At 46.5% G+C, this 24,130-nt stretch overlaps 1 protein-coding gene across 5 annotated transcripts in view; it reads right to left on the minus strand.

The window, feature by feature from the left end:
* Positions 1–24,130, minus strand: part of SMARCA2 (SWI/SNF related BAF chromatin remodeling complex subunit ATPase 2) — a 1,363,970-nt gene that overhangs the window by 900,092 nt on the left and 439,748 nt on the right. For all 5 annotated transcript variants that reach the window (XM_069228509.1, XM_069228519.1, XM_069228497.1 and 2 more), the window contains one exon: positions 17,781–17,944. In XM_069228509.1, the coding sequence (XP_069084610.1) occupies positions 17,781–17,944 (164 nt within the window). The remainder of the gene's footprint in view (positions 1–17,780; positions 17,945–24,130) is intronic.

The following is a 24,130-nucleotide window of genomic DNA, read 5'->3' on the forward strand; positions in this document are numbered from 1 at the left end:
TACAACAACCTCTTCCCAGACTTCTAAAACAGATGAAGAGCTGAGTAAAATTTGTGCCATCCACAGTCCTATCAATATAGAATTTCGTGCACCTGCAAATATTAAGAGAGTGCAGTGTACTTTCGGCATTGTGGGGTGGTCTGAGACCCCACTAAGAAATGCACACTAGGCAAATGTTTTAGGTTTGTTTGTAATGTGGCTCACAAGTTGTGTATTGTAATTAAATAGTGTCTTGAGAACAGCTTGTCCAAATTGTGCTTAATTTTTACGGTGTTGATCAATGCAGTAATATTTTGTGAATGCACGGGCTGAAGACAACTCTCTATATGTCAGTTAATGGAATGTTGCCTATAAATGCAGCATGTGCTTGGGGGACAGATGAAAGGGTTAGCTTTCCTTTAGCGCAATAAATGTAATTTATTTCACACTAGCTGCTTTAGAAATGGGATCTGCTAAGTGTGGTGGGAAACGGCAAGAAACAATTGTTTTGAGTTTTGAATTGAGAAAGTACACTTAAGACAGAACATAACAGCCTTCTAACATACAAAGGGTGTAGGGAATGCTCTGCAATGGTCTTGTGGAATGATAAAACAGGTGACAGTAATTCAACAGAATGACTGTCCTGGAATAGCAATACCACATTTGATAGAAAGAGCAGTGAAGTGCTTAGAACTACATAGTTCTTATTCTTGAAGAGGTACCTACTCAATAAATGACAACAGATGTATTTCCTAATCCCTGATAACAATGCATCATTAAACTAAAAAATGGATTTGAGACTTCTTAGTTGACAGAAAAATGCAGCTCAAAGTCACAATGTTGCAAGACGTAATCCTGCTAGTTCAGCAAGGAATGCTTCGACCTCAAAGGTGCTTACATTCCCTTCTCCATGCATCAAACATAATGCAAATACCTAAGATTTGTGGTAAGTAAAACCACGATAAACTCAAAGTACTACCATTCCTGAAAGTGCAGTTCCTCAACAGATAGAGAAATGGCCACCAAAAACACCATCTTCCATGAAAGTTACCGCAGTGGGCATGAACGGAGTCATTCACTTAGATAAATGTGATGTTTTGGTTGCAAGAAGTTGCCAAGATGATTGTGTTACCATTTTTCACTGTTTTTCTCGCATTTGTAATAAAAGCACTCTTTTGGAAGCTAACATCAGCCCTGAATATTCTCACATGTATAAGATTTTAGGTAATGTTCTGTATAGTTACTATAACACTACTTCTTTGTAGTCCTTCACAGTAAGCCTGAAAATGCTAGAATTGTGTTGCATAATTGTACTAAATAGTAGAACACTTTACTTTCTTGATAACTTCCGTATGGTCCACAGGAAGCTAAAGGCTCCCAAATTCCAAGTCATCTGGGGCCAGATTGCTAGATTGAGGCATGAACAAGGTTGCTAGTTATTGAATGAACTGAAATTTCTGGTAGACTGAGTACTGCAGTTAGTATGTCTAATTGGGAGAAAGGAGGATAACTGTCAATAATATCTGTCTGACCTTCCATGCTGCATACCTTATCAAGGGAAGCAAGTGGGGAAAGAGCTTGCAAAATACTCTGACCAATCTGTCAACGGGGTCTCCTAAGGGAACTGTGGTTGTGAAAATCTGGAAGTTTATTTTGGCTATTTTTTGGTGTTGTAAAAACAGAACTATGTCTGGTGTTTTCCACGGGCAGAAGCAAAGCTGTAGAATGCTGTGTTGATGACTGATTCAAGAACCTTCTGGTGAGTCCTGCTCAACAATTACACAAACAACATAGGCCTCCACTAGGAGATGTTCTGCTAATAAGTGGTGATGTGTCCATATCCTAATATGTACTAACATGCATTTGAATGTACAACATGGTGGTTGTATTCCCTTTTTGAACCAGCACCACCAGTTGTAGATTATTTTGAAACACTTCTAGGGATAACTTAAACATATTTTACTGTAGTTCAACAACTAGATACCACCTCAGCTGGTGTGTCTGCTGACCTTGCTTTTTTTACCTCCACAGAATATGTGAGTCCATCCTGTCATCTTCGGTAGCAAATGCCTATATAATAGGTATGGGAAAATATGCCTTTTAATAAGATTGTGCTGCTCCAGCATTGCAATTTGAGCTGAACCGTGGGCTAGACCAACACTATATCTTCCTATCCTTCAGTCTCCTGTGAACGGTGAGGAGCCAGACAATCTGCAGTGGCACACCTGAAAGTATGTTTTTGGTACTAAAGAATTATACAACATCATCATGTTTACTGCGTCATTACTGTTGTCAGTGGAAGTGGAGTCTGGTAAAGAGGAAGCTTTAAAATGTCAACACACTCTCCTGAGAAGCCTAGGACTTTGTGAAGACTGAAGCCAGTGTTGCCCCTACATAGGTTTCAATTTTGTAGAAAGCTGGCTTTGTGTTTACTATATCAAAATGAGATATAGTGGGCACAGAGTCCAGGGATTCCCCCAGAGGCTTAACAGAGGCTAAAATAGATAATACTAATGCTCTATTTGTGGTAGTGTGGTCGAGCAGTTAGGCTTATCAGAGGGTAATGTTAAGCATTTGTTGTACACACACCAGCAATAAATGAAAACACACATTCAATGACTTAACTCCAGGCCAATAGTTTTTTATATAGAAAAATATTATTTTGTTAATTTATTTTTAGAATCACAAGATTCATTTAGCAGGTAAGTACATTAAGTGAAAGGTACTTTGCATAGTAATACTTAGGGACTTTGAATAAAATCAATATTGTACATAGTTTTCTTTAAAATGGCAAAAAGTAATTTTAAAAGTGGACACAGTGCAATTTGTAGCAGTTCTGGGGGAGGTAAGTAAAGTACAGTTTCTGAGGTAAATACCACACCGTTGTTTAAGGTAACCCCAAACGCCCTGCACCACCAACACAGGGCCGGTCAGGTGCAGAGGTCAAACAGGGACCAAAATAACGTGGGTGCCTATGGTGACAGGGGGAACTCCGGTTTCCATCTTCTTGCAGGTAAGTACCTGTGTTGTGGGAGGCAGGCCAGTGGGGTTTGGAGGAGTACTGAAGGGCCCCAGGTAGGCACAGAAACCACAGCCTCAGCGGCACGGGCGGCCGGGTGCAGTGTGCCAACGGGCATCGGGTTCTCAATATAACTCTATGGAGGGACCCAGGGGTCACTTAGGCACTGCAGGCAGGGCACAGGGGGGCCTCTCGGGCAATCACCGACTGGGCAAGAGTGAGGGCCGCCTGCTGGTCGTTGCTGCACCGATGGTTGGTTTCTCACGGGCCTGAGGGCTGCGGGTGCAGTGCTTCTCCAGGCGTCAGGTATCTTCGTCATGGGCATTCGCGGTCAGGGGGGGTCCTCGGGATTCCCTCTGCAGGCGTCGTCGTGGGTGTGCAGAGAGGTCAGCCCAAGGTGGCAAAAAGTAATCGGAGTCGCCTGGGGGCCCTCTCTGGATAGCTGGTTTCTATTTGACACAGGCTGGGGGCATCGGGTGCAAAGCAGTTGGACTCATGCTTCTGGAATGAGGTGAGAGTCCCTTTAAAGTTGATTTCTTGGTCTTTTCTTTGGGCAGGTCCGCTGTCCTCAGGTGTTTTTTGGTCCTCAGTGATGCAGGCAGTTCCCTGGAGGCTTTTCAGGGGTCGCTGGTCCTGCAGAATGTGTTGCTTCTTTTCTTGCAGCTTTTCGAAGCAAGAGACGGGCCTGCAGGGCTGGGGCAGAGTCAGTTGGTGTCATCTCCTCTTCTCTGCGGGGTTTTCAGCTCAATAGTTCTTGTGGTCATCAGGAAATATGAAGAGCTGGGTTCAGTATATAAGAAAAAGAGGTGGTAGGGACCGGGAGATTAAGCTGGTCCAGTGTACACTCTCCCAACCGTAGTGTAAACACAAAAAGTACACTGTTCCACGTCAGAAGCAATAGGGAGACCTGAGCATTCAGGAGTGGAACCCTCAAGCATCACAATGGATGACTCGCATCATCATCGGGTAATACTCCACGTCAGGCTGGCAGTGCAATGCCTGACGGGCTCCCCACTAAGGGAGCAGCAAGCCGTATTGTTCTAGATGGTAATTAATAAATCTCAGCTATCTAAAACGAACGTGTCTATATTCAGGCACAGACACACAAAGGAGAGAACACAGAAATGGAAATAAAATTGGTTCTACATCAATGCATATTTCATAATTTAATCAATAGCCAGTGATGAAACCAAGGTTAAAAACAAGGGAAAGTCATCAGTTGAGTATCAATGCTCAATTACTTTCACAAACAATAAACACAAGGGGATGTCATTCTAGACGTCCACTGAACTAGGTCGACATGTTTCGCGTCATATGGTCCCAGGGGATCCGGTGACGCTTCATCAGAACCAAAAAATACAAAAAGGTTAATCAGCTCTTCTCCTAAATCCTAAACATGTGACAATGCACAGGTTTGAAAAAAGAGGTATCAGCCGGTCACTTACATTGCAGTAAAACAAGCTAAGTCGTGGTCAGGTCGCCCGCTCCCAAGTTAGGATCGGGCTCCTTGGTAAGTGCGTTCAAAGGACGCGAACAATTATTGTTTCATCGTCGGTCCAGATTCAGGACCTACTAGGACTACTACTACCCTCCGTGAACGGTCTTTGCGGTTTGGCGTTCACGGAGGGTAGGTCCTGAATCTGGACCGACGATGAAACAATAATTGTTCGCGTCCTTTGAACGCACTTACCAAGGAGCCCGATCCTAACTTGGGAGCGGGCGACCTGACCACGACTTAGCTTGTTTTACTGCAATGTAAGTGACCGGCTGATACCTCTTTTTTCAAACCTGTGCATTGTCACATGTTTAGGATTTAGGAGAAGAGCTGATTAACCTTTTTGTATTTTTTGGTCCTGATGAAGCGTCACTGGATCCCCTGGGACCATATGACGCTAAACATGTCGACCTAGTTCAGGGGACGTCTAGAATGACATCCCCTTGAGTTTATTGTTTGTGAAAGTAATTGAGCATTGATACTCAACTGATGACTTTCCCTTGTTTTTAACCTTGGTTTCATCACTGGCTATTGATTAAATTATGAAATATGCATTGATGTAGAACCAATTTTATTTCCATTTCTGTGTTCTCTCCTTTGTGCGTCTGTGCCTGAATATAGACACGGTCGTTTTAGATAGCTGAGATTTATTAATTACCATCTAGAACAATACGGCTTGCTGCTCCCTTAGTGGGGAGCCCGTCAGGCATTGCACTGCCAGCCTGACGTGGAGTATTACCCGATGATGATGCGAGTCATCCATTGTGATGCTTGAGGGTTCCACTCCTGAATGTTCAGGTCTCCCTATTGATTCTGACGTGGAACAGTGTACTTTTTGTGTTTACGAGCTGGGTTCAGTGTCGCCCCTAAATACTAAATTTAGGGGTACGTTAGGGTCAGCCAATGGCTACTGTCCCGGAGGATGGCTACACCCTCCTTGTGCCCACTCCCTCTGGGGAGGGGGGCACATCCCTATCCCTACTGGTCCTAATCCTCCATAACAAGATGGAGGATTTCTCAAGGAGGGGGGGGTCACTTCAGCTCTGGACACCTTAGGGGTGGTTCTGGCTGAGGGAGTGGTGACTCCTTTTTTTTTTCCTCATTATCCCTCCAGATTTGCTGCCAAAATGCGGGGCTCTCCCAGGGGGCGGGCATCTCCACTAGATGGAGTGCCCTGGGGCACTGTAACACCAGGCTTGAGCCTTTGACGCTCACCGCCAAGTGTTACAGTTCCTGCAGGGGTGACCAGAGTGCACAAAAGCACTTACCCCATGTGCTCAGAAACTGGCACAGACCAGTCAGCCTTGCACCAGCAGCTGGGCTAACATATAGGGGGCATCTCTAAGATGCCCGTGTGCATTTTTCAATAAATCCCACACTGGCATCAGTGTGGGTTTATTGTGTGGGGAAGTTGGATACCAAACTTCCCAGTATTCAGTGTAGCCATTATGGTGCTGTGGAGTTCGTAATGACAAACTTCCTGACCATATACTCAGTATGGCTATCCTGCACTTACAATGTCTAAGAATTGACTTAGACACTATAGTGCTCATGCAGCTATACCCTCACCTGTGGTACAGTGCACCCTGCCTTAGGGCTGTAAGGCCTGCTAGAGGGGTGACTTACCTATGCTACAGGCAGTGATTGGTGGGCATGGCACTCTGAGGGGAGTGTCATGTCGACTTTGTCTTTTCTCCCCACTAGCACACACAAGCTGCAAAGCAGTGTGCATGTACTGAGTGAGGGGTCTCTTAGGGTGGCATAATACATGCTGTAGCCCTTAGGGATCTTCCCTGACCACAGGGCCCTTCGCACCAGGGGTGCCTTTTACAAGGGACTTAACTGTGTGCCAGGGCTGTGCCAAATGTGGAAACAAAGGTACAGTTTTAGGGAAAGAACACTGGTATTGGGGCCTGGTTTGCAGGGTCACAGCACACTTCCAATCAAAGTTGGCATCAACACTAGGCAAAAAGTGGGGGGTGACCATGACAACAGTGCCATTTTCCTAAGAAATTTGCATTGGCTTTAAGAAGAATTTCAGTTGAGCATGAACCAACAAATGAGAAGGAGGTGGTTCGCTCTCAAGTGTTGTAACGACCCTTTATTACCCAGTCCTCTAGGTATGGGCAAACATGCATTTGTTGACAATGAAGGTTGATTTCCACAACAAAGAGACATTCTGCACTGCTTTTACAAGCAATGGCAGAACTTTGAATTGATCATATGTAGGAAGTTGGCTCTGTATATACTATCTCAAAGTAAGAGATAGGGTGCACAGAGTCCAAGGGTTCCCCTTAGCGGCAAGATAGTGGCAAAATTAGATAATTTTAATGCTCTATTTTGTGGTAGTGTGGTCGAGCAGTAGGCTTATCAGAGGGTAGTGTTAAGCATTTGTTGTACACACATAGGCAATAAATGGGGAACACACACTCAATGACTTAACTCAAGGCCAATAGTTTTTATATAGAAAAATATATTTTCTTAGTTTATTTTAAGAACTAGAAGTTCAAGATTTGAAGTAAATAAATAAAATGCAAGGTACTCCACACAGGTAAGTTAGGAACTTTGAATTAGAGCAATAACCTACACAGTTTTAGTAAAAATGGCAATGAAAATGTCACTTACCCAGTGTACATCTGTTCGTGGCATCAGTCGCTGGAGATTCACATGTTCTGCATAGCTCGCCATCTGGTGTTGGGTCGGAGTGTTACAAGTTGTTTTTCTTCGAAGAAGTCTTTTGAGTCACGGGACCGAGTGACTCCTCCTTCTGTCTCCATTGCGCATGGGCGTCGACTCCATCTTCGATTGTTTTCCCCGCAGAGGGTGAGGTAGGAGTTGTGTTGTAGTAATAGTGCCCATGCAATGGAGTGACTAAGTATGTACCTATTTAAGGTTAAAATAATATATATACAAATGTACAAAGTTGAAGCTAACTTCCAAACTGCTACAGGCTCCCGGGGAGGTGGGTGGGCACATGTGAATCTCCAGCGACTGATGCCACGAACAGATGTACACTGGGTAAGTGACATTTTCAGTTCGATGGCATCTGTCGCTGTAGATACACATGTTCTGCATAGACTAGTAAGCAGTTATCTCCCCAAAAGTGGTGGCTCAGCCTGTAGGAATGGAAGTGGTTTGAAATAATGTTCTTAACACGGCTTGACCTACTGTGGCTTGCTGTGCGGATAACACGTCTACACAGTAGTGCTTGGTGAACGTGTGTGGCGTAGATCATGTGGCTGCCTTACATATTTCTTGCATTGGGATGTTTCCTAGAAAGGCCATGGTAGCACCTTTTTTTCTGGTTGAGTGTGCCCGTGGTGTAATGGGCAGTTGTCGTTTTGCTTTAAGGTAGCAGATTTGGATGCATTTAACTATCCACCTGGCTATACCTTGTTTTGATATTGGGTTTCCTGCATGAGGTTTTTGGAATGCAATAAATAGTTGTTTAGTCTTTCTGTTGTTTTTCGTTCTGTCAATGTAGTACATTAATGCTCTTTTGACATCTAATGTATGTAGTGCCCTCTCAGCTACGGAATCTGGCTGTGGGAAGAACACTGGTAGTTCCACTGTTTGATTTAGGTGGAACGGGGAAATAACCTTTGGTAAAAATTTAGGATTAGTCCTTAGGACGACTTTATTTTTGTGTAGTTGTATAAAAGGTTCTTGTATTGTAAACGCCTGAATTTTGCTTACTCTTCTTAGAGATGTAATGGCGATGAGAAATGCAACCTTCCAGGTTAGGAACTGTATTTCGCAAGAGTGCATGGGTTCAAAAGGTGGACCCATGAGTCTTGTTAAGACAACATTCAAGTTCCATGAAGGAACAGGTGGTGTTCTTGGTGGTATAATTCTTTTAAGGCCTTCCATGAATGCTTTAATGACTGGTATCCTATATAGGGAAGTTGAATAGGTAGTCTGCAGGTATTCAGATATTGCCGCAAGGTGTATTTTAATGGAAGAGAAGGCTAGGTTAAATTTTTGTAAGTGAAGCAAGTAACCCACTACGTCCTTTGGAGTTGCGTGTAAAGGTTGGATCTGATTATGATGGCAGTAGCAGACAAACCTCTTCCATTTACTTGCATAGCAGTGCCTAGTGGACGGCCTTCTGGCTTGCTTTATGACGTCCATACATTCTTGGGTAAGTTGTAAGTGTCCGAATTCTAGGATTTCAGGAGCCAGATTGCTAGATTCAGCGATGCTGGATCTGGATGTCTGATCTGTTGGTTGTGTTGTGTTAACAGATCCGGCCTGTTGGGCAATTTGATGTGGGGTACTACTGATAGGTCTAGCAGTGTTGTGTACCAGGGTTGCCTTGCCCAAGTTGGTGCTATTAAAATGAGTTTGAGTTTGTTTTGACTCAATTTGTTTACCAGATAAGGAAGGAGAGGGAGAGGAGGAAAAGCGTAGGCAAATATCCCTGACCAGTTCATCCATAGGGCATTGCCTTGGGACTGCCTGTGTGGGTATCTGGATGCAAAGTTTTGGCATTTTGCGTTCTCTCTTGTTGCAAACAAGTCTATTTGAGGTGTTCCCCAGAGTCTGAAGTAAGTGTTTAGAATTTGGGGGTGAATTTCCCATTCATGGACCTGTTGGTGATCTCGAGAGAGATTGTCTGCAAGTTGATTCTGGATCCCTGGAATAAACTGCGCTATTAGGCGAATGTGGTTGTGAATTGCCCATCGCCATATCTTCTGTGCTAGAAGGCTCAACTGCGTTGAGTGTGTCCCCCCCTGTTTGTTTAGATAATACATTGTTGTCATGTTGTCTGTTTGGACAAGAATGTATTTGTGAGTTATAATTGGTTGGAAAGCCCTTAATGCTTGAAAAACTGCTAGCATTTCTAGGTGATTTATATGCAGTTTTGTTTGATGTACGTTCCATTGTCCTTGTATGCTGTGTTGATCGAGGTGTGCTCCCCACCCTGTCATGGAAGCATCTGTTGTTATTACGCATTGTGGCACTGGGTCTTGGAATGGCCGCCCTTTGTTTAAATTTATACTGTTCCACCATAGAAGCGAGAGGTAAGTTTGGCGGTCTATTAACACCAGATCTAGAAGGTGACCCTGTGCTTGTGACCATTGTGATGCTAGGCACTGTTGTAAGGGCCTCATGTGTAGTCTTGCGTTCGGGACAATGGCTATGCATGAAGACATCATGCCTAGGAGTTGTAATATCATCTTTGCTTGTATTGTTTGTGTTGGATACATGCGTTGTATGATCTTGTTGAAATTTTGAATTCTTTGTGGACTTGGAGTGGCTACTCCTTTTGTTGTGTCTATTATGGCTCCCAGGTATTGTTGTACTTTGCAAGGCAAAATGTTGGATTTTGCAAAGTTGACGGTGAACCCTAGTTTGTAAAGGGTTTGTATGATTTGATTTGTGTGTTGTAAGCACTTTGTTAGTGAATTGGTTTTGATTAGCCAGTCGTCTAGATACGGGAATACATGTATTTGCTGCCTTCTGATGTGTGCAGCCACTACTGCTAGACATTTTGTAAAGACTCTTGGTGCGGTTGTTAAACCAAAAGGCAATACTTTGAATTGGTAATGTATTCCTTTGAATACGAACCGTAGGTATTTCGTGTGCGACGGATGTATTGGTATATGGAAATACGCGTCTTTGAGGTCTAAGGTTGTCATGTAGTCCTGTAGTTTTAGCAATGGTAACACTTCTTGTAGCGTGACCATGTGAAAGTGGTCTGATTTGATGTAGGTGTTTAGTATTCTGAGGTCTAGGATTGGTCTCAGTGTTTTGTCCTTTTTTGGTATTAAGAAGTACAGTGAATAGACTCCTGTGTTTGTTTGTGTGTTTGGTACTAATTCGATTGCATTCTTTTGCAATAGTGCTTGAACTTCTATTTCCAGGAGTTCAGAATGTTGTTTTGATAAATTCTGTGCTTTTGGTGGTATGTTTGGAGGGAATTGTAGGAATTCTATGCAATAACCATGTTGGATAATTGCTAAGACCCAAGTGTCTGTAGTTATTTCCTCCCATGCTTTGTAATAATGACCTATTCTTCCCCCCACTGGTGTTGTGTGGAGGGGGTGAGTGACATCTGAGTCACTGCTTGGTTGTAGGGGTTTTTGGGCTTTGAAATTTTCCTCTATTCCTAGGGAATTGCCCTCCTCTGTATTGGCCCCGAAAGCCTCCCCTGTACTGTCCCTGGTAGCTGGACGGTGTTGCCTGCGAGGTGCTGGCTTGTGTGGCCTGACCCCGAAACCCCCCTCTAAAGGGTGTCTTGCAGAAGGTGCTGTAGGTTCCTCTGCTCTGCGGGGAGTAGAGTGCGCCCATGGCTTTAGCAGTGTCAGTGTCTTTTTTAAGTTTTTCGATTGCCGTGTCCACTTCTGGTCCGAACAGTTGTTTTTCGTTGAGTGCATATTGAGCACTGCCTGCTGTATCTCTGGTTTGAACCCAGACGTTCTTAGCCATGCGTGCCTTCTAATGGTCACAGATGTATTAATTGTTCTTGCAGCTGTGTCTGCTGCGTCCATAGAGGAACGTATCTGGTTATTTGATATGTTCTGCCCTTCCTCAACCACCTGCTTTGCCCTCTTTTGTAGTTCCTTGGGAAGATGCTCGATGAGGTGTTGCATCTCATCCCAATGGGCTCTGTCATAGCGCGCAAGTAGTGCTTGAGAGTTAGCGATGCGCCACTGGTTTGCAGCTTGTACTGCGACTTTTCCCAGCTGCATCGAACTTGCGGCTCTCTTTATCTGGGGGTGGTGCATCCCCAGATGTGTGGGAGTTGGCTCTTTTCCGAGCTGCTCCTACTACGACGGAATCTGGTGGCAGCTGTGTGGTGATGAAAACAGGGTCTGTAGGAGGTGCCTTATACTTCTTTTCCACCCTTGGCGTTATTGCCCTACCATTGACCGGCTCCTTGAATATTTCCTTTGCGTGCCGAAGCATACCTGGCAGCATAGGCAGGCTTTGGTAGGAGCTGTGGGTGGAGGAGAGGGTGTTGAATAAAAAGTCATCCTCGACTTGTTCTGAGTGGAGGTTTACGTTGTGGAATTGTGCTGCTCTAGCCACCACTTGAGAGTATGCTGAGCTGTCTTTTGGTGGTGAGGGCTTTGTTGGATATGCCTCCGGACTGTTGTCCGACACTGGGGCGTCATATAAGTCCCAAGCGTCTTGATCCTGGTCACCTTGGCTCATGGTGGTGTGAGCTGGGGAATGTGACGGAGTTTGCGCTGGTGAGACGTTAATTACAGGTGGAGGAGAGGGTGGCGGAGTCACCTTTTTCACCATTTTTGTTTGTGGCGCCTGGTCTGTTTGAAACTCCAGTCTCCTTTTTCTCCTAATAGGGGGAAGGGTGCTTATTCTTCCCGTTCCCTGCTGTATGAAAATACGTTTTTGCGTATGGTCCACTTCGGTGGATTGCAGCTCTTCCTCAAACCTATGCTTTCGCATCTGAGAGGACAGTGATTGTTCCTCTGTATAAGAGCCTGGAACTGGGTCGGTTACGGGTTGTTTCGGCACCGAAACCCTGCCTGTATCTCTTTTCGGCTCCGAGGTGGCTTTTTTCTTTTTTGGCGTCGAAAGCTCTCGGCGTCGATCTTCGTCGGTGCCGCTGTCTCGGCGTCGAGCCGCTTCTACACCGCTATCTCGGTGTCGTTGCTTTTCTCCAGCACTTTCTCGATCCCGAGAAGGCTGCGTGCCGGTGTCTCGACCGGAGTCGGACGATCTCGGCACTGTTTTGGCCTTTTTCGGTGCCGATGGTCGGTCACCGAATTTAAGGGTGGAGCCATGGCCTGGTGGCAGTGGCGTCCCCTGGGCCTTGTCACTTTTCTTCTGTGTTGTTTTCGACGTCTTACTCACGGTTCTTTGATCGTCGAATTCCTCGGAGTCCGATTCGTGGATCGAAAAGGTTTCTTCTTCCTCTTGTTCCTCGAACTCTCGGTGCGCTGTCGGCGTGGGCGCCATCTGAAGTCTCCTGGCTCGACGGTCACGGAGTGTCTTTCGGACCGGAACGCACGACAGGCCTCGCAAGTCTCTTCACTGTGCTCAGGCGACAGGCACAGGTTACAGACCAAATGTTGGTCTGTATACGGGTATTTGTTGTGGCATTTGGGACAAAAACGGAACGGGGTCCGTTCCATCGACGTTGTTCGACACGCGGTCGGGCCGACCAGGCCCCGACGGGGGATCGAAAACTACCCCGAAGGGCACCGGAGCGCGTCGATCTTCGATGCGGTGTTGACTCTAACTACGCCGATCCCGAACGCAACAATACCGACGAAAATCTTCCGATATTAACTAACTTTCCATTCCGAAACTCGGAGCGACAGGAACACGTCCGAACCCGATGGCGGAAAGAAAACAATCGAAGATGGAGTCGACGCCCATGCGCAATGGAGACAGAAGGAGGAGTCACTCGGTCCCGTGACTCGAAAGACTTCTTCGAAGAAAAACAACTTGTAACACTCCGACCCAACACCAGATGGCGAGCTATGCAGAACATGTGTATCTACAGCGACAGATGCCATCGAACTAAGCTATTTCAAAAGTAGACACAGAGCAAAAATCATCAGTTCCTGGGGGAGGTAAGTAATGGTTAGTTTGTCAGGTAAGTAAGACACTTACAAGTCTAAGTTCCTGGGCATAGGTAGCCCACTGTTGGCAACCCAAAAGTTACCACACCAGCAGCACAGGGCCGGTCAGGTGCAGAGGTCAAAGAGGTGCCCATAACACATAGGTGCCTATAAAGAACAGGGGTGCTCCGGTTCCAGTCTGCCAGCAGGTAAGTACCCGCGTCCTTGGAGGGCAGACCAGGGGGGTTTTGTAGAGTGCCAGGGGGGTGGGGTGGGGGGGGGAGGGGGGTGCACAAGTAGGCACACAAAACACCCTCGGCGGCACAGGGGCGGGCGGGTGCAGTGTACAAAGCAGGTGTTCGATTTTGTATAGGATTCAATGGAGGGACCTGGGAGTCACTAACGGTGCAGGCAGGGCACAGGGGGGCTTCTCTGCCAGCCACCGACTGGGCTAGGCAGAGGACCTCCTGGGGGTCACTCCTGCACTGAGGTTCGGTTCCTTCTGTTCCTGGGGGCTGCGAGTGCAGTGCTTGGTCCAGGCGTCTGGCATCTTGTTACAGGCAGTCACGGCCAGGGTGAGCCTCTGGATTCTCTCTACATGCATCGCTGTGGAGGTCCAGGGGGGTCGTGTCAGGCTACACACGAGGTCGCAGTCACCTGGGAGTCCTCCCTGTAGTGTTGGTTCTCTGGAGCTCTAACCGGGGGCGTTGGGTGCAAAGGGTGAAGTCTCATGCTTCTGGCGGAAAGAGTGAAGTCTTTAAAAGTTGCAAAGTTTTTGCTGTTGTTGAGCAGAGCCGCTGCTCACGGGAGTTTCTTGGCCCTTTGGTTCAGGGCAGTCCTCTGAGGCTTCAGAGGTCGCTGGTCCCTGTCGGATGCGTTGCTGTTGCAGTTTTTCAAGTCAGGAGACAGGCCGGTAGGGCTGGGGCCAAAGCAGTTGTCGTCTCCGTCGTCTCTGCAGGGCTTTCAGGTCAACAGTCCTTCTTCTTGGTTCAGGTTGCAGGAATCTAATTTCCTGGGTTCTTGGGTGCCCCTAAATACTAAATTTAGGGGTGTGTTTAGGTCTGGGGGCAGTAGCCAATAGCTCCTGTCCTGGAGGGTGGCTACACCCTTTTTGTGCCTCCTCCCTGAGGGGAGGGGGGCACATCCCTAATCCTATTGGGGGAATCATCCAAACTTAAGATGAAGGATTTCTAAAGGCAGGGGTCACCTCAGCTCAGGACACCTTAGGGGCTGTCCAGACTGGTGGGGGAGGGGGTGACTCATTGTTTTTTTCATTATCTCCTCCAGCATTGCTGCCAAAAGTGGGGGCAGTGGTTGGAGGGGCAGGCATCTGCACTAGCTGGGATGCCCTGAGGCGCTGTAACAAAAGGGGGAAGCCTTTGAGACTCACCACCAGGTGTTACAGTTCCTGCAGGGGGAGGTGAGAAGCACCTCCACCCGGTACACACTTTGTTCCTGGCCACAGAGTGACAAAGGCACTCTCCCCATGTGGTCAGCATCTCGTCTGGTTGTGGCCTGCTGACAGAAACTGGTCAGCCTAACACTAAAAGTTGGTTTGGTATTCTGGGGGTATTTCTAAGATGCCCTCTGGGTGCTTTTTACAATAAATCCCACACTGGCATCAGTGTGCATTTATTGTGCTGAGACGTTTGCTACCAAACTTCCCAGATTTCAGTGTAGCCATTATGGAACTGTGGAGTTCGTGTTTGACAAACTCCCAGCCCATATACTCTTATGGCTACCCTGCACTTACAATGTCTAAGGTTTTCTTTAGACACTGTAGCTCATGCACGCATGTCCTCACCTGTGGTATAGTGCACCCTGCCTTAGGGCTGTAAGGCCTGCTAGAGGGGTGACTTACCTATGCCACAGGCAGTGTGAGGTTGGCATGGCACTCTGAGGGGAGTGCCATGTCGAATTAGTCATTTTTTCTCCACCAGCACACATAAGCTGTGAGGCAGTGTGCATGTGCTGAGTGAGGGGTCCCCGGGGTGGCATAAGACGTGCTGCAGCCCTTGGAGACCTTCCCTGGCATCAGGGCCCTTGGTACCAGGGGTACCATTTACAAGGGACTTATCTGAGTGCCAGGGCTGTGCCAATTGTGGAAGCAAAGGTACAATTTAGGGAAAGAACACTGGTGCTGGGGCCTGGTTAGCAGGGTCCCAGCACACTTTCTATCATAACTGGCATCGGCAAAAGGCAGGGGGTAACCATGCCAAGGAGGCATTTCCTTACATCATGTTTTTAATTAATATAAACTATAGATGTTATTTTGTTGGATGCATGAGTAAGGGAAAGTAAGCATCTTTAAGGTCCAGGGTAGTACTTTCCGACGTCGCAGATCATTTTTTGCAACACTGATACTTTGAAGTGCATTGTCCTGCCAACTACAAAGTCTAAAATACAGTTTAGTGCGTAATGTCCCATTGTTATCCAGGGTTAGAAAATATACTACATGCCCTTAAGTTAGTAGGTACCTTTTCCATGGTCCGCTTCTGTAGTAAAGCAGAAACCTCTTCTAACAAAACTTGAGGGGGCCCCCATGCAAGATATGCTGAAGGAGCCCCACACTCACATCAGTAGGGGCTGAGGTGGCCCCCTCCAGTATGGTTAAGTTTGTGGGCCCCCGCACGAGGGAGCTGCAGGGGCCTCTGTTACGCCCCCCCAGTCATGTGGCAATCAGAGATATGGGTTATTATGAATGTCATTTAGGGTTAGCAAGCGGTTGCAGCTGCAACCCCTGGCTTCTCTTGGCACTGTCTTTGCAACCTCTGGCCTCAGAGGTGGCAAATTCACCGCTAATAATTCCTGCATTCCTTTTTTACCTCCTTATTTTTATGAAAAGCTAATTACGAATATGACTTTATTATTCACTATTAATGTAATAAAAAAATGGAGCTCGTGTAGGACCCTGGTGGCAGCAGTCTTAAGTAAAATTGGTTTGAAATATATGTTGTGTGTGTCGAGTAAGAGAATGTTTAAGTGGGAGAGTGTTTGTATGAGTGAGTGTCTGAGTAAGTGAATCTGTATGTTTTAGCATGCCTGTGAGTAAAAATGAGTGACTCAGTGACAGGAAGTGAAGTGAGATTGTATGAGATGGAGGGCCAGATTTACTATTCTTTGACCCAAGTAAACTCTGCATCAAACTTGCTGCGTTGCCTTGCATCAAGGAGATATTCTATTACGATATGGTGAATTTCTTTCTCTCCTAACGCGCTCGTGCTTTTTTGGCAGCCATCTGCCAATGCTCACTATGTGTCATAGTGCAAGGGTGTGTGTATTCTCTGAAACTTACGTTTTATATTGGAAGGTGTTCCTTTCAGTATAACAGCTATTCTTTAAAGTTTTCCCACTTTGTGTATATGTTGTGTGATGCAGCATATGTGCAAAGTTGGAAAAATTAGCTTGGCTCGAGGAGGCGTAAGATTTTGGTGCAAATTTCTATCTACCAGTGTTGGAAGAACTATGTCAAAAACCAGGGAACGTCCCCTTGATCGAAGTAACGCAAAGCAGCACAGAGCACAAATCTGTGTTACTTTAGGATACTATCCAATACAAATCCTGATTTCTGTTGGATGGTAACCACCAAACATTTTGTAAACCCAGCACAAAACATTAGGAAACCTGGCGGTGAAGTTTTAATTATGGATTTTAATACTTGCTAGGCTTCCCAGGAGTTGAAGTGGTATTTATTTCCATGCATCATGACCCTACTCTTCTGCTGCATGTTCTTGATGTCATTTGCCAAATGTTTCTTAACTTCATGACCATATCTCCATTTTCACAATGGTGGAGTCCATGTTATTCGGTGGCCAGCGTGAGGGACTTTCAGTACTATGAAGGTACTGCTTGGTAGTAATTGTCATACTTTATAGGAATTTTGAGTTAACTATACTCAAAAGAGAGAGAGAGCTGAAAAAGGGAAAAAAGGGTTTTATTGGTAGATTTAGGTACGTAGATTGTTTTTTGGATGAAAGAGGACGCTTCTCAAGCAATAAAAGCCGTTAGAACCAGTCTCACCTGAATGTGAATGTCTCATTGTATGTTTGTCAGCTGACAGCATAATGTTTAAAGAATACCACCACCACGCAAGAATCAGAACTGGAAACATAACACAAATCTAACACAAATCCAACACAAATAACTATTTGGAGCCAATAAAACTGCACTACTTACTTAAAGAGGAACTGCTTTTCATTTCATAATGATATTCCCCTTCACAAATCCAGTCCAAAATACCACCTCCACCCAAATACCTATGCATCCATCCTTTCGGGCTTAAGAGGTAGTCAGTTACCCAAGCTCTATTCCTCCTGCCCTTACACCCTCTCCCCTCCCTCACATTGTGTCCACCACCACAGCTGATTAATGTGGCAAAAGGCGACATAGGAAAAACAAACATTGCAGCGTTCCACACATAATGTGTTCAATTACCTTCCACTGCAAAGCAACATTTGTTTCTTAAAATGTTGAAATTTGTATTTATGCGTTTATATATCTAAACATACACATTGGAGATATATATATATATATATATAGATATATATATAGATATATAGATATATATATACACATACACACACACTTTCAAGATATATAACTCAATCCGTTTTTTCAGTGGCCGAAAGTATGACGCCACCCCCTTGCAATTCACTTCTAAAGATGCCACTGGCTTCTCTCCCCACTTCAGCTGATTTTATCACATGATAGAAAATAGTAAAAACAAATAGATAAGTTGGTGTGCACTTACGAAAGAGGAACAATTATGAGATATGGGCCATTGAGTCTTTTGTGTTCCATCAAATAAGTAATAAGTGCAATAGTCTGGATTGTCTTTCCAAGCCCCATTTCATCAGCTAAGATTCCATTTAAATTGTTATTATAGAGTGACACCATCCATTCCAAGCCTTGAATCTGAAATCAAGATAGATTGGTGTAATTATATGCAATCATACAAAATATCAGTCTTTGTTCTCCGTGTGAGAATTCAAACATTAAATGATGTAGATGCAATTATCAGGTGCTTGACAAAAGACAGTACTTCCTGATGAACAAGTTACTTACGTTCGGTAATGTTCTTTCTAGTAGAAACTCTATCTAACCTCAGATTCCTCAACTTTTGCATATTCCGCAGGCGTCAGATTGGATATAGAAATTTTGAGCAATACCTCTGCTTGCCGGTAGGTGGCACAATGCGGCTCTGCACTGGTGCTGTTTCGCTCCAGAAAAGATGTTAAGGGCCAATATAGCACCACTCCAGAGCACTGCCGTTAGTTGCTTTCAAGGCTGTGTGACATATGGAGTGGCATCAACATAGTTGCCTGGCAGATGTCCAGGACAGGAACTCCACTTGCCAACACAGTGGTAGCTAAGGCTCTAGTGGAATTATGCACAGTCCTTCCAGAGGCTGCTTTCTGGCAGCTGCATAGCTGATCTTAATGCAGACCACGGTGCAGAAGGAGATGTCCCTTTTCTGCACAGTCTTGCCTTTTTTTGCTCCGGTAAAGCTCACTCACTCATCACGCCGCTGTAATGGTGATGAGGAACACAGTCTTCAAAGTAGGAAGCTGCAAAGGACAGCTGTGAAACTGCTCACAGGGAGTAGTCAAAATATGTGAGGACCAAGTTAAGGTGCCTTAACACTTACAAAATGAGAGCTCATCCCGCAAACATAGCGAGGCGGAAAGAGCCAAGAAGTACCTTTAACTGTGCCTGGAGCAAAGCATTGCAGGCAGACATTGCAGTGCCAAAGAGATCCTGCAAAGGTTCTTCCCATCCGTTGAAGAGACGATGAGTCATTTCCAGGAGCACTTACCATTTGTGATCTGCTAGGCATCAGCAGCTGAGCTCGTCCACCCTGGCATTCTAAGATCCTGCCAGGTGCTTCACCACCAGGAAAATTCACTGGAGGTGCAGCCTTTTGCAGAAGTACAAGACCTTCAGGCAAACCGTTAGTGACCTCCACCCGACCTGGTTGTTGAAGCACCGCATGGCAGTGGTGTTGTCTGTAAACTTCTGCACCAGGGGCATCAAAGAGCTGCGCAGCAAGATGATTGCTGCTTAACTTGGCTCTGCTGGCTCATAGCCACAATCCATCAAAATTCTCTTGCTGGTGGCACCCGTGCCCCCCCCCCCACCCATCTAGCAACAGACTCACTATGGTAGGGTGCTCTGGACCTGCAGTGATCCTTCCCGTGGTCCCGCCCATGAAGAGAGGAGGACTATTCAACTGCAGCCTATCAGGGCCTGGTGGCACTACAGAGGCATTGCAGTGGGCCCTGTACCTGGGCCAAACTGGAGGTCATAGCCTGAGCAACCCCTCCTCTCTGCCCACCCTTGGACCCTACAGTCGTCATGCACCCTCTGCCGGTGTCCAATCGGTTAAGGCGATGGGGTCCTTAGGGCCCAGCTGGCTGGCTGGTCGTGCACGGTCACTACATCTGCCATCTGGGTCCCTGACTGAAGACCGCACTCCTTCTGGAGACGCTAATTCGGGTCCTCTGGCCCAACATGACATGGTGATCGGGCAGTGGCCAGCCCCCTCCCCCTATGCTACTCAGGTCGGGGGGGGCAGCGGCCTGTGGTAGGTGGATAGTGCACCCCACCAGAGCGGAGCACCCAGGGGAGCTGGGGGCTGTTAACTGGTGGTGGCCCAGCAATTGCACCAGACCCGACTGCGGTGAGGGAGACATCCAGGATGCACCAGGTTCTTCTTGTGGCCCCCTTGTGGACACGGTGGTGTGGTGGGACCTGACCACAGAGCCAGATGAGTTGCGAAGAGCAAGCACAACCTCAAACAACCTAAGCTGCCCTTCCCGTCCTGGAAGGGGGGGGACATGGAAAAGTTGCACCTCGATGCCCCACAGCGAGTGACCCCACTAAGGCCCTCTTTCCGGCTCGATCAGGACCTCAAGGGAATGTTTGCAGACCTACAGCACAACCTTCATGCCATAGACTCAAAACTAGACACCATCTCCACTAGACAATCACACGAAGGACAGATTGGACAAGCACAGCAGGCGCTATGACCAACTTAAGACGCGAGTACTGGAAGTGGAAGATGCCCACATAGCCATCAACAAACATCTTCTGAGGATAGAAAAAATACCGTAGGTAATAAAGAAGAATGAGGATTTGGAGGTGAGGTCCTGGCAGAACAATTTGCGCATCCTTGAAGTAATGCTCCACTACCTGTTTAGCCAAGCTCTGTCCCCAATTTTGAAACTTAGCATGCCCACTATTCACTGGACCCTCGTACTCTACATTTCCCACCAAGGAAAAATGTACCTCTTCACGGACCATAGGGTGGGCCTGAACATTTCATATAAACTCCTGCCTCACAAGGTAACCCACCCTGGCTCATCAGAGGTTGTGTATGGCAGCAGCATCAGTGACATTGATTGATCGGAACCCACCTGGCCCCTGCTGGATCCTCTCACATCATATTACACTGTAGTCTGGACTGCTTACTGTGGCATGTGTGGCCCAGATTCCATGCTTGTCCACTAATCACGATGCCCCATGCATCTACTACTTCCACCTCTCAACCACCTAGCTCTTCTCCACAGGGTCGTTTGCAAGGCCTCCTGGCACACCAGAGGATGCATTCCTTGCTTTGGTTCCCTAGATTCTGTGTTGGGATGGGCGGGAGAGGACGGGGACAATTTCAATCCGTTTGGGAGGGGTTTTAGATGTAGTATTTCTTCTTTTATGTTATTCCGAAAGCATACACATCCACACACTAGCACCCACTGCTGGCTTCCCACTATGCTTAGGACAGCTGCAATATCTTAATACAGCAGGCCTTGCAATTTCTCATGTAGCTATGACCACTCTCAGATGACTCATCTGGAACATCCGTGGGTATGACTAGCATAAGGCCCGTTTTTTATTTGCTTACCCCCACCAGCACCGCACTGACATGTGATATCTAAAGAAACTACACCTGTCTAACATTCTCGCCTCCATGCCGCCTGGGCCACAGAATCATACACAGCAGTCTACTCTATGCACAGAAGGTGGGTATTCTCATCCACAAAGGCCTTCAGTGGCGCACACGCGCATCCATATGTGATAATGAAGGCATGTATGTTGTCCTTAGTGGCACACTCACGGGCCGCTCGATCACCCTGGCCTCAGTATATGGGCCCAACATGGACTGCCCCAACCTCTTCATAGAAATTTGGCAAAAGATCCAAAACGTCAGACCAACGATGGTCTTGTGTGTGGGTGGAAAGGGGGCGTTTCAACATAGTACTTGACCACAACCTTGATAAGTCCAGTGATACCAGATGGCCACACCCACATGCAGTAGCCCAACTGCATCTCATAATGAAGGACAATGGGCTCACTGATGTGAAGAGACACTGACACCCCCAAGACAGAGAGGGTACCTGCATGGGTGCCACACAATGTACCTTGTCCAGAATAGATTATTGGCTGGCAACGAAAGATGCAATCCCCTGGCTGACTACAATCGAGCACCTCCTGAAGACACTTTCGAACCATGCACCGATACTTCTTAAGTTTGCTGTCCCCAGCACAAGAGGCCGGGCACACACCTGGCGTCTCCCTGCTAACGTTCTCATTGACCTTGTATTCTGAGATCAAGTCCACTCAAGCACCACAGTATACTTCTCCCTTAACTCTCAATCGGTGACCGCTGCATCCACATTATGGGAGGCATTTAAGTGATTCAGGAAGTGTGCATTGCCAAGCAGACTGGGGTTTGGCAGGTGATACAAGCACAATTGGCTAAACCGGAGTCAGAAGTCAGTGTCCTTAAGCTATCCTTCTTTACTTTTGGCGCCACTGGCATCCTTGCCTCCATTGGGCAAAAGTTCAGTGAATACAATTAGGAGGCAGCCTGGAAAACTCACTTTCCCTGGGCCAGGAGGCTGAACTGGGACTGAATGGCATAACCATTGCATTCTACAAGTAGTAAGCCAAGATCCTAGCCCCTTACCTCTTGACTATCTATGATGAGGTTTTCAGGCTGGGCCGCCTCCTCCCCTATGACAAGGGAGGCGCTGATCGTCACCATTCTGAAACCAGGAAAGTCACCCCATCTATGCAATTCTTACTGTCTCTTGTCTATAATTAATGTGGACAACAAAATCCTTGCCACTTTACTTGTAACTCAATTAAAGCCACTAATGCCCGACATAGTCATCCTTACCTATCAGGATTTGTGTCTGGCTGCAAAACTTTGCATAACTTACTCACAATGCTCCCACTCATGCACTCCATCAATCCCCTGCTTAAGGCAGCAGCATTGCTTGATGCCAAGGCATACAACTCTTTGGAATGGTCCTACTTACTTCACCCGGTACGGAGAATGGGCCTTAGCCCCGCTTTATTAATTAGATTAAACTCCATCATTCGTTGAACGCTTCTTTTTGCGAATGCTATGGTGCCTTTAGCTGCCCGCCTACATCAGCACCACTTAGCCAGGGGTCTTGCCTTCCACAATATAAGTATTCTAATCTCCATGTATGCGGATGATGTAACCCTGTTTCTGCAGGATCTTCATAACGTCTCACCCGTGGTGGGCAAGACTAATGACTTTGGAGGCCTCTCTGGCATCCATATAAACGGGTCCAAATCGGTTCTCTTCCCCCACAGTTCTGTGTACGCACAGAATATCTTCACTCATGGATACCCACTACAGTGGGCGGAAGGACCGGTCCATTACCAGGGAATATGGTTCAGTAGGGACATCATTGAGCTATTGAGGGGTAACTATGGCACACTGTTGACTTGACTGGAGAAGCCAGTAACTGTCTGGACTAAACTGCCACTTTACATGGCAGGGAAAATCACCATTGCCAAGATGCTCATCCTCCCAAAATTCCTATGCTTCTTTATCAACATTCCTAAACTCCTCCCAAACCATTTCTTTCAGGAGCTCCATGCACATTTCATCACATTGGCCACAGCTGGCAAGCAACCACCTGTTTAATTGGAAATTCTGACTCTTCCTTTTCAGCCACACTTAGCCATCGAAGCAGATGGTGTGGCTGACAGCAGCTATTTATATACCACCTGCTGCCCATGACCCGAAATAGGCCCATGACCCCAGCATGATTTTGACGTCTAACAGACTACGCCTTAGTGCTCGCCTAAATAACTTACACTCACCTAACATTCCCTGGAGGGGTCACCCGCTAGCCCCAGATGCCACTGATGACAGATTTGGCTGACAACTGCCTCGCCTGGCACTCATCACGCAAGGTGATCTATATCCAGAGGGACAATTTCTATCAGTGCAATGTATACGTGACCAACTGCAGCATACTTTGCTTGATGTTTTCACATACTTCAGACTCTGCCCAGAATGTCGCACCCTGTACAACACATTTCCCCATAGCCCCTCTCTTTTATTTTTTGTTTTTAACATGTTACTGACTAGTCCATCTTTCCAAAAACTGATTATACAACTATATGTAACTATGCAGGACAAGCCGCACATATGCACCCCTAGAAGCACTCTAGTCAGGAAGGTGACCTAGTCCCTCCTCTGACTACTTCTTAAAGGAAATACTTCTGTAATAGAACTCTCCTCCAACTACAGACTGCACCCGATTCATGTTGAAATTTCTCCACAGAATGTACAGCACACCTGTTCAGATGCACCTTATGGGCCTCTCAGCTGACACAATCTGCTGCAGGTGTGGATGCGTCAATGTCTCATTTCGTAATATGGTGTGTGTGTGTGTGCTGGGTTGGTACAACTTTGAACCCGTTTATGAGGTCACTGCCTCGATCACTGATCTTTCTCCCCAAAGGTCTCCTTTGGTAGTCATCCTGGGATAACAAAGTACAGTGTTGGTAATTACTGGGTGCACCACCAATTCCCCTATATAGGCAGCTGGCTGCACTATGTGACATACTGTCAAGAACAAGTCACTACATACTGGGACTTGGCACCCCGGGGTCTTGACCAGCAAATATCTGGACCCCCTTTGTCTCTGACCTGACATCTTACACAGCTCCAGCTGATAGTTGTGACGTCCCCAGTCCTCAAACACAATCATCATCCTCCCACAGCAGATCACCTCATTCGCAGCTGGGGCGCCACCAACCCCCCGCAAATCATAC

The sequence above is a fragment of the Pleurodeles waltl genome, chromosome 1_1 (genome assembly GCF_031143425.1).
Source record: "Pleurodeles waltl isolate 20211129_DDA chromosome 1_1, aPleWal1.hap1.20221129, whole genome shotgun sequence".
In the NCBI taxonomy this organism is placed as follows: domain Eukaryota; kingdom Metazoa; phylum Chordata; class Amphibia; order Caudata; family Salamandridae; genus Pleurodeles; species Pleurodeles waltl.